Raw genomic sequence first — 14,304 nt, forward strand, 5'->3', positions numbered from 1 at the left:
TATATATATATATATAGTGCTTATAAGTAGAAATATTAATGAATGTATGATTGGAAAAAATTAATAAGTACATCTAATAAATTAAAATAACGCTTATATTTAGGAACAAATTTATTCTTTTAATGGATACATATAATTAGAGACAAAGATAGTAAATTAAGTGAGATAGTTTTATCTTAATTCGTTTGAAATAAAAAATTGTAATTTACTTGGTATTGTTATATTTAATTATACTAAATAAGTCTATTTGTAAAAATTTAGTAGAAATAAAACAGTTAAAAAATTATTACTTAATTAATAAATTTATTTATCTTATGTTGACTATTCTAACCTTTACTCCAACTACAAAAATTATAAATATAAACAAAATAAATAAATAAATTTTTAAATAACTTAATTGTTTAAATTGGAAGATATTATTAGTCTATTTAGTACAATATCAATTATGTACAAACTTAACTATATAAAATGTTAGGAAACTCAATATGACCATTGACTTTAATTTGTGTTTCTTTATTTAACATTCTATATATAAAGTAAAAGTTATTGTGATTTTTTTATTAATTAAGTTTAATACTACTGTATTAGTTTCTTAAAAAATATTTTAATTTTTTCTTTATACTCGTAAAACTAGCCATAATTTTAGCTGTTTACTGTAATTTATTTATTCCCACGTGAAAATTTATGTTAACGAAGAAGGGGGACACAAGTGCAACAAGGAAAACGTGTACAGTTGGGGCCATTGGTTTGGAATTTGCATGAGCCTTTGAATCCCAAATCCATAGTTTTACTTTTATAAGACAACACAAAGGTTCACAGTCCAACCTGTCCTAACGCATGACCTCGTCTGTTGATTTCTGCTACGGTTTCAGATTTCTCCCCCAATTCTGTCTTCTAGAACCGATGGCCCAGCTTGCTTATTGTTCTTAGAATACTTTTTGAGTAATTAAAAAAATAAATAAGAATAAAATATTGCGTTAAAAATATCAAAAATTTAAATTTTTAAGATGTTGAACACTAGTTCCAAAATTATATTTCCATTTTTAATATTTAACATTCAAAGACATTTACAATCATTTCTATTTACGAATAGATAAAATTATATTTTTAAAATTGTAAAATATAAGTCAATTTAGACGTGTCATATTTGTATTGTAAAACTATATTTGTATGATTTTATCTTTGTATAAAAAATTGACTTACATTAGCTTTTCTTCCTTTATTAGAGACAACACTTTTGTCATATTTGTATGTTTTATCATAATTGTAAATTTTTTTTTCGTTTAATGTTATTTACTTTAGATGCTTTGAATTTTGTTTGCAGATTCATCATTTTTATTTTAACAACTTTGAATTATATTGTCAATTGATGTAATTTCTACTGAATTGAAAATGAATATTATTTTTTATATAAAAAATAAGCTAAAAAACTAATTATGAGATTGCGTTTAAAAAAAATAAATTCTAGGATTAAATAAGTTTTTAGTCCATATAAATTGTTGTGTTTAACTTTTAACCCTTATGAATTTTTTTAGCACTTTTTAGTCACTACAAATATCATTGTTTTCAATTTTAGTTCCATAAAATTGAAAACAATGTTATTTGTAAGAATAAAAAAGTGCAAAAATAATTATATAAACTAAAACTGAAATATAATAATTTTATAAGGACTAAAATCTAACTTAAATTTAAATTTTATCCAAAATCATCAGTTTAATTCTTTTTAGTTAAGTTTGAAAGTTATGCATGAGTACATAAACACATTTCTTCATTAAAGTTTAATCAAAAGATTAAATTTAATTGATTAATAAATTTTAATTAAGGGCGAATCATTTAAAAGAATCTGAATTTAAATTTTGACAACCAATTTTTAAATAATCTATATATTCCCTCAAATTCTAGTATTTCTTTTGGCAAACTTCAATTTCTTCCTTTATTTTTCTTTTCTTTTTAATGTAAAGTAACCTTCAATTTTTAATATAAAATATTAAATTACAACGAATGAGAATATGAGTAAGATCCGGACAAAATTATACGCTTCACACAATAATTAATTTTAACCGTTTAAAATCTAATAGTTTAAACCACAGAATCAGTTTCACGTAAATAAAACAAATTCAATGATCAATCTAGATGGAACAATTGAGAGGTGTAATTATCTCCCACAACACAACTCAATTTCAATACTGAGTGTCTGAATTTACTTTTCATTAACTTTTTAAGTTGAATACTAGATTTGAATGGATAAAACATATTACGGTCAACTTAGCATAATTATATTTTAATTAATTTAACAACAAGACATATCAATTGGATTAAATATGTGTAATGTGTTTGATTACTAAAAGAATGTTTTGATTAGGAATGCATCAATATGAGTTTGATTCACGTAAAGTTACGAAGTTTTGGTATTAATGGTTTAAATAAAATATATTATCATATAATATTCTTGAAAATTTACATAAATTATTATTTTTACTTACCATAAATTATTACTTAAATTATTTTGCATTTATATAAATATTCCTTGCATATTGTTGAAATTACCTCTCTACTTGAAAAAAAATCATATACCATTTATAAATTACAATTATGTGGGAATGGATGCCGTGCACTGACTTTTTTTTAGTGGAATCTCAATCACTTATTATATTTGTATATGATGAAAAATATTAAAGTGAATGAATGGTAGAGATTTCCACGTTACTTTTTCCAGTAAAAATGTTACATTTTTTTTTAGTTAAAATTCTCTCTATTTTTTATATTTTCTATTTCTTTTATTATTATTTTTAAATAAGTGGAAAATAAAATAATTTTTTAGTTGTTTGTTATAAATAACAGTAAAAAAATATATATATTTATCAAATGACATAAATACCTTTGTGTTAAAAAAGAAATATATATATATATATATATATATATATATATATATATATAAGGGAATGCTAATAATGATATATTAAAGAATAGATAAAAGAATAAAAATTGTAAGAAACAAACAAATAAATAAAAAGTGACGTGAGAGATACATGTTAAACAGTAAAAAGTAACTTTTTTATGAAAACAATTGCTTTCAATTTAGGACAAGTTTGTCATTATATGAAACTGGTATCTATTCATGACTTTCTCACCATTTTTTTTTACTTCATCTTTTAAAGAGATTTCAAACAAATACACTTTTCAATAAACAAATCATTATTTATTTAATGTAACTTGAAGTAAAATAAAATTTTGTTAAATGAAAAGTTAAATATTATTTAAATATTGAAAAATTCATGTCAATTCAAAGCCATAATAAAATTATACCAAATTTTATTCTACATGTTTCTATAAATTGAACATGTAATAGTAACATCTAAAATAATATGTAATTTCTTATTTTTTAAATGAAGACTCCAAAAGGTTCTCCATTGGCATAATCAGAAAGCCCTACATAGTAATTAGGGGTAGATAAATTATCTAATTAAAAAAAGCTAAAATAAGATTGTGGAGCCAAGATTTAGATCCTCTAATATTTGAATATAACATGATATGATTATATTGATGATCTGACTATTAAAATGCATTTAATTTTTTAATATATTTTGTAAATTGTACATCTCAATGTATTTTAATGGTAAACATTGCTAGCTATTGAGGTCAATTTATGAGACCCTAAATTTATGAGACCCAATATTTGACCTCCAATTTATGAGACCCTAAATTTTTTATTTTTTTATAATATAACACAGTAAGGTTGAATTTTTTACGGGTTAAATATATTTTTAAATTCTATAAAATTATAACATTTTAAGTTTAATTTTTAAAATGTTTTATTTACTTCTAGTATCTATAGAAACTAAAAAATTATTTTTTATTGGAATTAAAATTTATTTTACTTTTTTTTAATTATTATAAATACATTTTCTTTTTATTAAAGTTTAATTTTTAAAATTAAAAATATATCTTTAAAATATTTAAGATAATTTTAATAGTGAGATAATTAATATAATCCTCACTTATTAAATTTAAATATGAGATGATATAAATCCGTTGAGTTATTTTATCTTAGGCCCAACTAAGCAACCAAATCGATAAATGCTCTAAAAGTGGAATATAATTTAATATCATGATGTTTGTAGCACTTAAGGAGGTTGTCATTTGAGTATTTCCCATCACGTATGATTCCAATTTCATTAGTCAAATTCCTTTGAAATCTACATCTGACCTTTCCTTTATATTGTTTGGATAACTCTCACTCCAAATTCAATGATGATGTGAAGTGAAGGCTCATAAAGTGTTTTGGTTTGTATGTTGTTCCATTTTATATTAATATGACAGGAGTTCCATTTTTTTTAAATATTTATATGCATACATTGAATTTTATTTTACCAAAATGTCATTTTTTTAATCACCGTAATTATAAAAAAAATTATACCATGGTATTTTAACAAAATAAATTTTTGTTGACGAACTCATGGCCAATCCAGATATCTCTAACAGACAAATAAATTAATGCCGTAAGGAAGTGAAATTGAGCACTACTACCTATTGGCTTAGAACTAGAAATAACCATTAGTTTGATTTTAAATAAATTTATTTTATAAAATTAATTTTATTTGAAAGTGAGTTAAATATAAAATAATTTAAATTAATATACAATTACGTAAAAGTAAATTAAATAATAAATTTTAGTATAACAATTAAATTTAAACTTTAATTTTAAAAACTATACATTTTAATTTTTAAAAATGTCAAAATCAATTTTACATAGGTAAAATTAATTAAGGATAAATCATAGATATGGTCAATTCTAGAAAATGCATGAATATTGGACTTGGGTGAATTTCATTTCTTTTTGCTTTTCGAAATCATTTGCAATTTGAAAAGTTAAAAGGAAAACAGAGAAAGTTGAATGAATGTTAAGGGGAATCTTTCAGGAACAAATGATGGGCTCATATGATTTGGGACTCAGATCCTATTGATATTTTAAATTTTACACATTCGATCCAATCACAATATCATACCAGAATAGATTTCTTATTATATTCCTTTCAAATATATTTTTCCTTAAAATATTATTACTTACATTTAGTAAATCGATACACTTATATAATTAAATTTTAGAGTAAAGATTTATTTTCAGCTTTTGAAATAAAATATAAGACATAATTTAGTCACCAAAATAAATACAAGTCACTTTTTTTAATAAATAAAAATTACTTTTAAATCTTTGAAAAAATTAAACCGTTATTGTTATGTGAACCATCATAAAAAAATTAATCTTAAAATAGTGATAATAATTAAAATGGACCAATTTGCATCTTAAGATTATATATCATGGGTGCATAAGTTTATTATTAGATAGTTATTATGATTGTTAAGTAGTATTTGTGTCTTAATCAAATGAATTGTGTATGTATTTAGAATTGTTGGCTGGAAAATAATTGGAGGTTAACTAAAATTATTTAGAGAATTTGTTTTGGATAAAATTGTTCTTTTCTAATTATTGTTAATATCTAATTATATTATTTTAATTATTATTATAGACTTAATTGTCTATTTTTTATAGCAGACTAAATCATTTTAATTTAATTTTCTTAAAAACTAAAACGTTATTTTTAATTTTCTTAAAAACTATATTAAATTTCACTGTTTTTTATCGGCTAAAATAGTTTTCACTCTAAATTTTAAATTTAAATACGTTTTTACTCACTACAATTTACTCTTTCATATATTTCCTGCAAAAATTATTTTTCTCCTTGCCATTTTGTTTCGGTTTATGTAATATTTGGATGATATTTTGAATGTTTTTTTTACACAAGGACAAGGATCCTGTAAAATAAAGTTAATGTCAAAATATAATGTAATATCGTTCACATAATTTAACATGGAACTATAGGATAATCCCAACATAACAATGACCAAAGTAGTTGCTCAAGGCCTTTAAATTTTGACTAAAAGACTTCAAACAAAACATAAATGTTTTGACCAGTACAATGAACGGAATATGAAGAAAAAAAAAATGGTACGTATATTTTATTTTTTTAAAAACTAATTAATGTATTCTATATTAAAATTTATATACTTAAACATATTTTTTTAATCTTTAAAAAGTTGCATCTCGATCCTACAATCACTTGAAGAATAACTCTTTTTTTGTTCTGCAATAAGAGGTCGCATCTTCGAAATGCGATCATCTATATCATCCTATTGTAGAAGAGTTAAAAAAATTAAAAGAGGTGTATTTATATTCGTATTAAAATTAAAAAAAAAACATACAATATCAACAATCGGTAAAAAAAAAAGATTCAACTTGGTAGTTTAAACAATAATAAATATTTACTAACGAAAGTCGGGTATAGTGTAAGGACTTAGACATGTGGTGAATTTGATTTCAAATTCTTTATAAAAGAGATATCTATATTTAGTGTCTGACGCGTCTTGAATAGGATGAGCTCCGATGGAGGGAACTTATGAAGAAAAAAAAGACAATAATAAATATTTTATGTAAAATATTTGTCTTGTAATATACTCTTATTTATTTATTTTTTTGAACAAGCATATCTTTTTTTCTTTTGAAGAAGTCAATAATAATATATTAAAAGAATTCAATAATAATAAGTCAATAATGCAATGCCTATATCACCTTCCCTCTGCAAATGGTGGTGGATCACCATATAACATTATCCACAATTGTGAAGTCTCAAAGGACATTCACGACTCCAATTCTCGTTCTAGGATTGTGGGCTTCAATCAATTATGAACACACTATTGTGGCTCAAATAATTATGGACAATATTATGACTTCAATCAATTATGAACGTCAATTTCCTATATAAGCATGAACATATATATTTACTCCCACGTGTATGCTCAACAATGCATCACACCGTATTCACCATTTCATAAGCTATTATGCATTAACATATTCATTATTGCATAAGGACACTGATGTATTATTCAAGTAAACTTTCAAGAATAATAACATTAACACCAAATAATAATACAAGTATCAAAACACAAAGTAGTAAAACACCAACAAGTATAATTTAAACATGTTATATTATCACCAAGTAGAACACAAAACACCAAGCAGTAGCTCTATATATATATATATATATTATATATATATCTCGAACTGATTCATGAAACAAACGAGTTAGAACTATACATAACTCAAATTCAATTAATTTATTTACCAAACAAGTTGAATTATATATATATCGAGTCTCAAATGATTTTCAAGTTGGTTAAGTTCATTGTCAACCCTACCTTTTTTTGTTTGAAAGAAGTCCTACTTATAATCCTACCCATAATTCTTCTAAAAGAAATCAAAATTTGTTTTTTACTTTATAAAAGAATTTGAAAAATTCTCCCACCTCTCACAAAATTTTAAATGTGTTACGAAAAATTTAAAGTTGGATTTTTCAAAAAAATAAATGTAGTTCAAAAAACTTAATCTCATTTACATTGTGAAAAAACTAAATTTTAATATTTCCGAAGAAAACATTCTAAGAGGGTTCAAATTTTTTGTGTTCCCCGAAAATTCTTTTTCGGTTGTTTTCTGTTTTTTATTTTAGGTTTTAAGAAAAAAATGTACAATTAGTAAGTTGGATAACTTTCAAAGTATAAAGGCCACATGCCCTATTGTCAAAAATGGCTATATGCACATTCCCACTTTGGGCTTCCACTAAATTTTCTTCAACCCGTTAAAACTTAAAGACAAAATAATATTTAAATACCTTTTTATTTAAATATGTTATTATTTATTCGGAAGGACAATAATTAAATTTGCTATTATGTTTCTATCTTTTTCGTTTATTTGTTAACATTAATATTCTTTCTCACTTATCGTTTATTTTTAATGTTATTTAATAATTTTTAAATAAATTAAATTGAGTATTAATAAAATTGTCCAACTCCAAATCACAAATATTTTTTACAAGAATTATTTTGATTTCTCTATTTCATCACGACCGACATACATAAGAAAACTGTCTTTCCTTGTCAAATTAAATAATTAAAAAAATATTTTTTCCCGTATTTAATTTAAATAATTTTATTTATTATTATTCTGATTTTATAGTTCCAGACAATTTTTTTATAGTTAAAATAATTATGATTTTTCTATATTTAATTATAGGCAACTGTTCAATTGAAGGTTTAGAGTACTAGTACATTCTTTAATTATACTTAACTTTAGATTTTATCCTATTTTTTCTTTAAATAAATTCAATTTGTTTGTACTTTACGTTGACGACCGTGGCGTAAGCATCTCACAAACCCATTATAAATTATTAGACTCAAACTTAATATAATTAATTATATGAAATTATTATTATTATTACCATTTTTATATTATATTTAATTATTTATATTAACCCTTTTGCTTTTATTTATATTTAATGCTTTTGTTGCTATTATTGTAAATATTTTTTTCACAATACAATTGCATAAATTCACACATCCTGACCTTGCTATTATTGAATCACTAGTGTTTTTTGACATTTGTTTGGGGTATTGTGCTTCATAGAAGGAGGGAGTAATTATAAATTTTGCCCAACTCATATATTATCCTAACTGATAGATACTACCTTGGAATGGAATTATCCTAGTAGTCTGCATATGTTGTAGCTCTGTTGTCTATCATCATGTGTTGATTGGTTTTATTCTGAGGCCTCAATCTGAAGAGTAGAGGCAACATGGTTGTGCTCGTTGTTACGTTGCAAACCTTTAAATGCAGGCCACATTGCAATTGTGATACCGTAATTGCGGTTTTGTCGCTTAATTCTTAGTTCTGCTTTTGTTTTTTATTACCTGCAGAAGTTGGTGTCCTCAATTTTATAGCAGCTGCATTACTTGGTTTTTGGCCTATTACAGTGGTGAAGGCCCCGAAGGATCACATGTGTTTTTTTTTTTGCTTTGTCCAATAAAAGAAATAAACTACACACTAATGTTTTCTGGTCCAATTTCTCAAAGTTAGCAACTTAATATGGAGTATAAAATGAATTTTATGAACCATTAATTAATAAATAAAAAATGAATGGTATATGTATATAAATCCTTGCAAAATGCTATGGTATAACTTCCTACTCAAAAGCAAAAATCAAATACAGTAATTAATGGTTGCTTCATTACTTGGTTTAATCAATTACAGTAGTGAAGGATCACTTTTTTTTTTGCCATGTGTTTTTTACTCTGGTTTGTTTTGCTTCTCTGTTTCCACAACTAGTATTGAAAAATCAAGTTCATTAATAGAAGCAAGAAATCATGGACTAATGTTTTTGGATCCAGCTCCTCTATAATAAGATGGTATAAAATTATTATTATGAATAATTGTTTAACAAATCAAAATTATAATAATTGATTAATAAATCAAAAGTGAATATTACACATAATTCATGAATTGGTTGAAATAATAACCAGGATTTAATTTTTTTTCACATTACACTCAAGTTAAATATTTTCATCTAGGAAATAAATCCAATCAAACCACAATAGTATCAATTCCTACTCAAAAACAAAAAAATGAAATACAGTAACATCAAATTATCAACTTGAACACAAAGCAAAGAAGATATTCAAAAAATATTTATAACAGAAATGATACATCTGCAATTCTGCTACATCTTAAACACTACATTACATTCAAATCTCTCTCCTATATGCAACTATAAATCAAAACACAAACTGGGCCTTCTCAATATCATAACTCCAAATTCACTTCAACAACTCCACTTCAATTCACACTCTATCATACACATTACATTATTATATACCAAAACAACAAAAAAAAGAATAGGAATTAAACATTACAATCTATCATTGTAACAACAAAATTAATCCTTTTCTTCCATCAATGACACCTTGAACGACAAAACTCTTTATCTTTCCCCTCAAAAGAAACATTCTTGCAATGTTGAACAGCAAACACCAAATCATGATCTTTAAAACCAATAAGAAACTGAGCCAATCCTTCAAGAAACAAAGCAGCTTGATAAACAGTAGCAGCACTAATAATATCAACAAGAACACTTCTCCTTAATCTATTAGCATAAACTAAAACACTAACAAACTCTTCCAAATAAACATCCACGTCACCACCCAAAATAACTTTCCCTTTATTATCTCCCCGTTCTCTACACTTAAACCAATCACCAACAACACGTTCAACGAAAACACCCTCCGCACGTGCGAGTCTTTCGGTAAGCGTGGGAACTATCGATTTCAAACCGCATTCTATTTGTTCCATGCGTGTTATTAGCGTCTCCGATGGGTTTCTCCACGCCATGGCGATTTGCCACGGACGATTCTCCGAAGAAACTGAAACCAACGACGAAGATGAAATACTGATTTCATCGTCGGGGTCTGTTTCTTCGTCAAGGAAAGAGCGGGCGAGGTTTGTGAAGAGGAAAGGGTGCAGGTCGGAAATCCAGAGGAGAGGTTTTTCTAAGGAGGTACGCCAGTCTTGGTGGAGGAGTTGGGAGGGGTTGGAGGTGGCGGCGGAGTCGAGAGTGTGGTAGTAAGATTGAAAGTGTTGGTGGATTAACTCAACGTGAGTTGAGAGAAGAGTTAGGGAGTCGGTGGAGATTGATCGGCGGAGGAGTGGGAGGAGGTTGTTTTTGAGTGTGTTGAACCATTCTGTGTAGTATTCTTTGAATGGACGGGTTGTTGTTGATGATGATGGGTGTTTCTGTCGGTTGAATACTGATTTCAACATTTTTTTGTGATTTTCTTGGAGGTTGAATCTTGGTTTGAAGAATGGAGTGAAGAAAATTAAACTAGTTATTTTTAGTTTAAATTCGTAAAACTCAAATTAACCCAATAGAGTCTATATGCAATTTTCAGAAATGATAAAAATGAGCTTTGTTCTGAATTGATTGATTGAAAGAAAACTATATAGTATATACATACATGAATGGGAACCAAAGTTGGTTATAACAGAAGTTATACTAAACTAACTAACTATAACAGAAAAGGTTCACTATGGTTAAAATAATTCTAACATTCCAATTTTAAATTCTATAATAAAGTTGTTCCCAAAAATAGAAAAAATAGAACATTGTACTACACAACATGTTGAATAAAGAGTTATTATATAGGGACAGTTTATTTTAGGAAAAAAGGTTTTATTTTATAAAATGTGTGTTTATTTTATAATGAGAACTTTTAAAGTAAATCATTATTATTATATAAATAAGATGAAATATTAGTTAATAAAAATAAATTTTCTTAAATAATGAAAATTATTTTTTAATATTTTTATTGTTTTTAGAGATGTATATGATTGCTTATTTTAAAAGTTTCTTACCTGCTTATTAACCAATAAAAATAATTTAAATTTTAAAAAATAAAAACAAAAAATATTTTACAAAATAAATACCGAATCCAATTTTAACTAACCATTCAACTAGTTAAATTGAGTACACGGACGATAAACAATTAGTTCGGAAAATTAGGGACTAGGTTAAGTATGAAGAGGTAAATATGTGTTATTATTGTTTTTTAAATGTACTTCACAATTACAAATCACCCAGTTTAATATCTAGAACAGAATCAGAAATGCAAGATGATAAAAGATATTTGAAAGGATTTGGATCACAATTCTATAACTACACACATTCATATTATTTTGATCGTCCGATCAAAGATTAAATAATTCAAATTTTAAGATTATAATTTTTATTTAAAAAAAAAAATCAAAATCAATTTAATATATGGACCGACTGATACGATTAAGATGCGTGTGATTACATAGAATCTCATTCCATATATTCAAATTCATTTTAAAAGAAAGCAAGAAAGATATCTAAACATGACTTGGATAAGGAGGAGACTAACTTTTTTGGGAAAGAGACTTGATGGGGAGCAGGAGCCTAAACTATTTCAATACTTTCAAGCTCATCTTCAACATGATGGTCGTGAGTCCTTATTAGATGATGTTGCTTAAATATTATTTTTCTTACAAGTTTCTATTTTAACTTTGTTATAGAATAAATGATAGAGTTCAGTTCTTAACTCTTAATTCAATTAACAAATGCTGATATTATGAGATTTGATCTTTCAAATTCGAAATCAGGACTTTACAATTGTGTGAGTTAATTATGATATAATTTATTATATTTTCTAAAATAAAAAATAAAAATTATAGAGTTTGATTTTGTGTATGACATGTACAAAAGGAGTACTTAGTTTCTTTGCACTTAGTTTAATTTGAAATGTATGTATTGTGAGTTTTTTAGACTTACTTTGTAGGGTTTTCCTTTTAAATAATATTTTCCTAATATTTTTTATCAATATACTATTTTTTTTAAAATATATACCAAACTGCTATTTTTTTAAAATAGTGGAAAATCATTATTTGCAAATAAATTTTTTTAAAGGAGATCTTCTTTCACAACGACGATTTTATGATGTTTTTTTTTAAGTCATAGAAGTCGCTTTTTAAAAAGGAACTTTATACTACCCAATTTTTTTTATTTATTAACCATTAAATGCAAAATATAATAATACAATCATTAAAGTTGATAAAAAAAATTACAAAAATTACATAGTTTGACTAAAGTTGTTTATAACATTTGAACAATATTTTCAAGTATGACTAATTAATCGACATAGTCTGCATTTTTTACACTTTTTCTCTAACGTTTATTTCAATTCGAATAAGGGTACTATTTAGACGATCTTTTTTTATTCTCTGACATTTCAAGATTGTGATACACTGTTTTATCTTCATATGAGAGTCAATATTTTTCATTGGGTATAGATGAAAACTCTTTTTGTATATTTTGGATACGGTAACAACCCTGTACACATCAAACAGATGAACTAAATAGTTTTAACGAGCGTAAGAAGATACATCTATAACATGTGAACAACACATTTATAGTCTAAAATTTCTAACATTCACACAATTTTCTTTGAAAATTGACTTCGAAATGACCAATTGATCACACCTTTCTTAGGTTTACTATTTCATGCACCATGAAAGAATAACAAACTCTGTTGAATCACATGACTTGGTCAGTGTTAGACTTACCAACTTCATATTTAATCTTGTCCATGCAATTATCTGTGTATATGACCATACACTAATAATGTTTGATGTTGTTGTTCCTTTTCTGGTTTAGTTTTACAAAAATTTCAAACGATTTGTTTTTGTACAAAACCAATTGATCGACCCTCGTGTCAATTTACCCCAACTTTACCATAATTTATCTGGCGTTTTTTCAAAAAACCAACGGCCAACACAACACAACAAAATCAACATTACATACCAAGGCTACCTGACAGTAAACCGCTTCCTCGTACTTATTCTCACAAACCACATAAATCCTACGGGTTCACGTCGGGGGAAAAATTTAATTTCGACAACCCACAACAACAACAACAAGACAACCGTCGAATATCTTTCGCATCAAGCGAAGATAAATTATTATGTAACATGTTCAATACTCAGTTACAATACACTCGAGTCAATTATCCATTTACTTAATAACATGTATCAACAAAACTTCCAAGCTTTTAGAATGTGTATACTCTATTGAATCAAATATCCAACTTAACTCAAGATCGGAGTAGTTCTTCTGCAACACTTCCCCCACGACATATTTAAAAAAAAGAAAATAAAAAAGAATAAACTTGTGATGTACTAAGATGTTGTTAAAATTACGTATGTGTAAGAAAACCTCGGTGATGTGATTTTTTTATCAATTTTAATGAATTATATTATTTCTCTATTACGATTAATTGTTGATAACAAAGCAACAAAAAAAATGGGTGATATTAATTTTAATAAATTATATTATTATAGTATTTTTTTGGTTTATAGAAAAATAAAACAAAAAAAATTGGATAGTATAAAATCCTTTTTTAAAAGAGAACTTCCCGCTTTTCGTAAAAGTAAGGTAATTTGATATATATTTTTTAAATTCAGAGTGTATTGATAATTTTTTTTATAAAAAGAAGTTATTTTTCAATTATTTATTTTGGAGGTCATTTTTTAATAGAATATATTTTCTTCTTCTTCTTCTTCTTTTTTTTTCTTTTTTTTTTCACCGTAATCCACAATTAAAATAGAAAAAAAAATAGGTGATCAACATATACAATAATCATTAATTCTACTCGAAATCATCATATAAAAAATACAATTTGATATTTTATTAAATCGCTGAATCTTATCAATAAATTCCACACAATCATAGTGATTCTTCCTTGAACTTATTAACCATTTTTATCTCAATAATGTATGTGGCATCATGTATGATCTTGTTTCTTAATATGATTAAAAGTTTATTTTGATAAGAAGGTTAAAAGCTTTAA

The 14,304-nt window shown here is 25.4% G+C and overlaps 1 protein-coding gene across 1 annotated transcript; it reads right to left on the reverse strand.

Moving 5' to 3' along the window:
- Window positions 1-9,564: 9,564 nt before the first annotated feature.
- LOC101492693 (protein INAPERTURATE POLLEN1) lies at window positions 9,565-10,848 on the reverse strand. The gene has a single exon (XM_004488115.4). It carries the CDS (start codon window positions 10,700-10,702, stop codon window positions 9,839-9,841), a length of 864 nt encoding a protein of 287 aa, XP_004488172.1. The 5' UTR covers window positions 10,703-10,848; the 3' UTR covers window positions 9,565-9,838.
- Window positions 10,849-14,304: the final 3,456 nt, after the last annotated feature.

Source organism: Cicer arietinum, chromosome 1 (assembly GCF_000331145.2).
Source record: "Cicer arietinum cultivar CDC Frontier isolate Library 1 chromosome 1, Cicar.CDCFrontier_v2.0, whole genome shotgun sequence".
NCBI classification, from domain to species: domain Eukaryota; kingdom Viridiplantae; phylum Streptophyta; class Magnoliopsida; order Fabales; family Fabaceae; genus Cicer; species Cicer arietinum.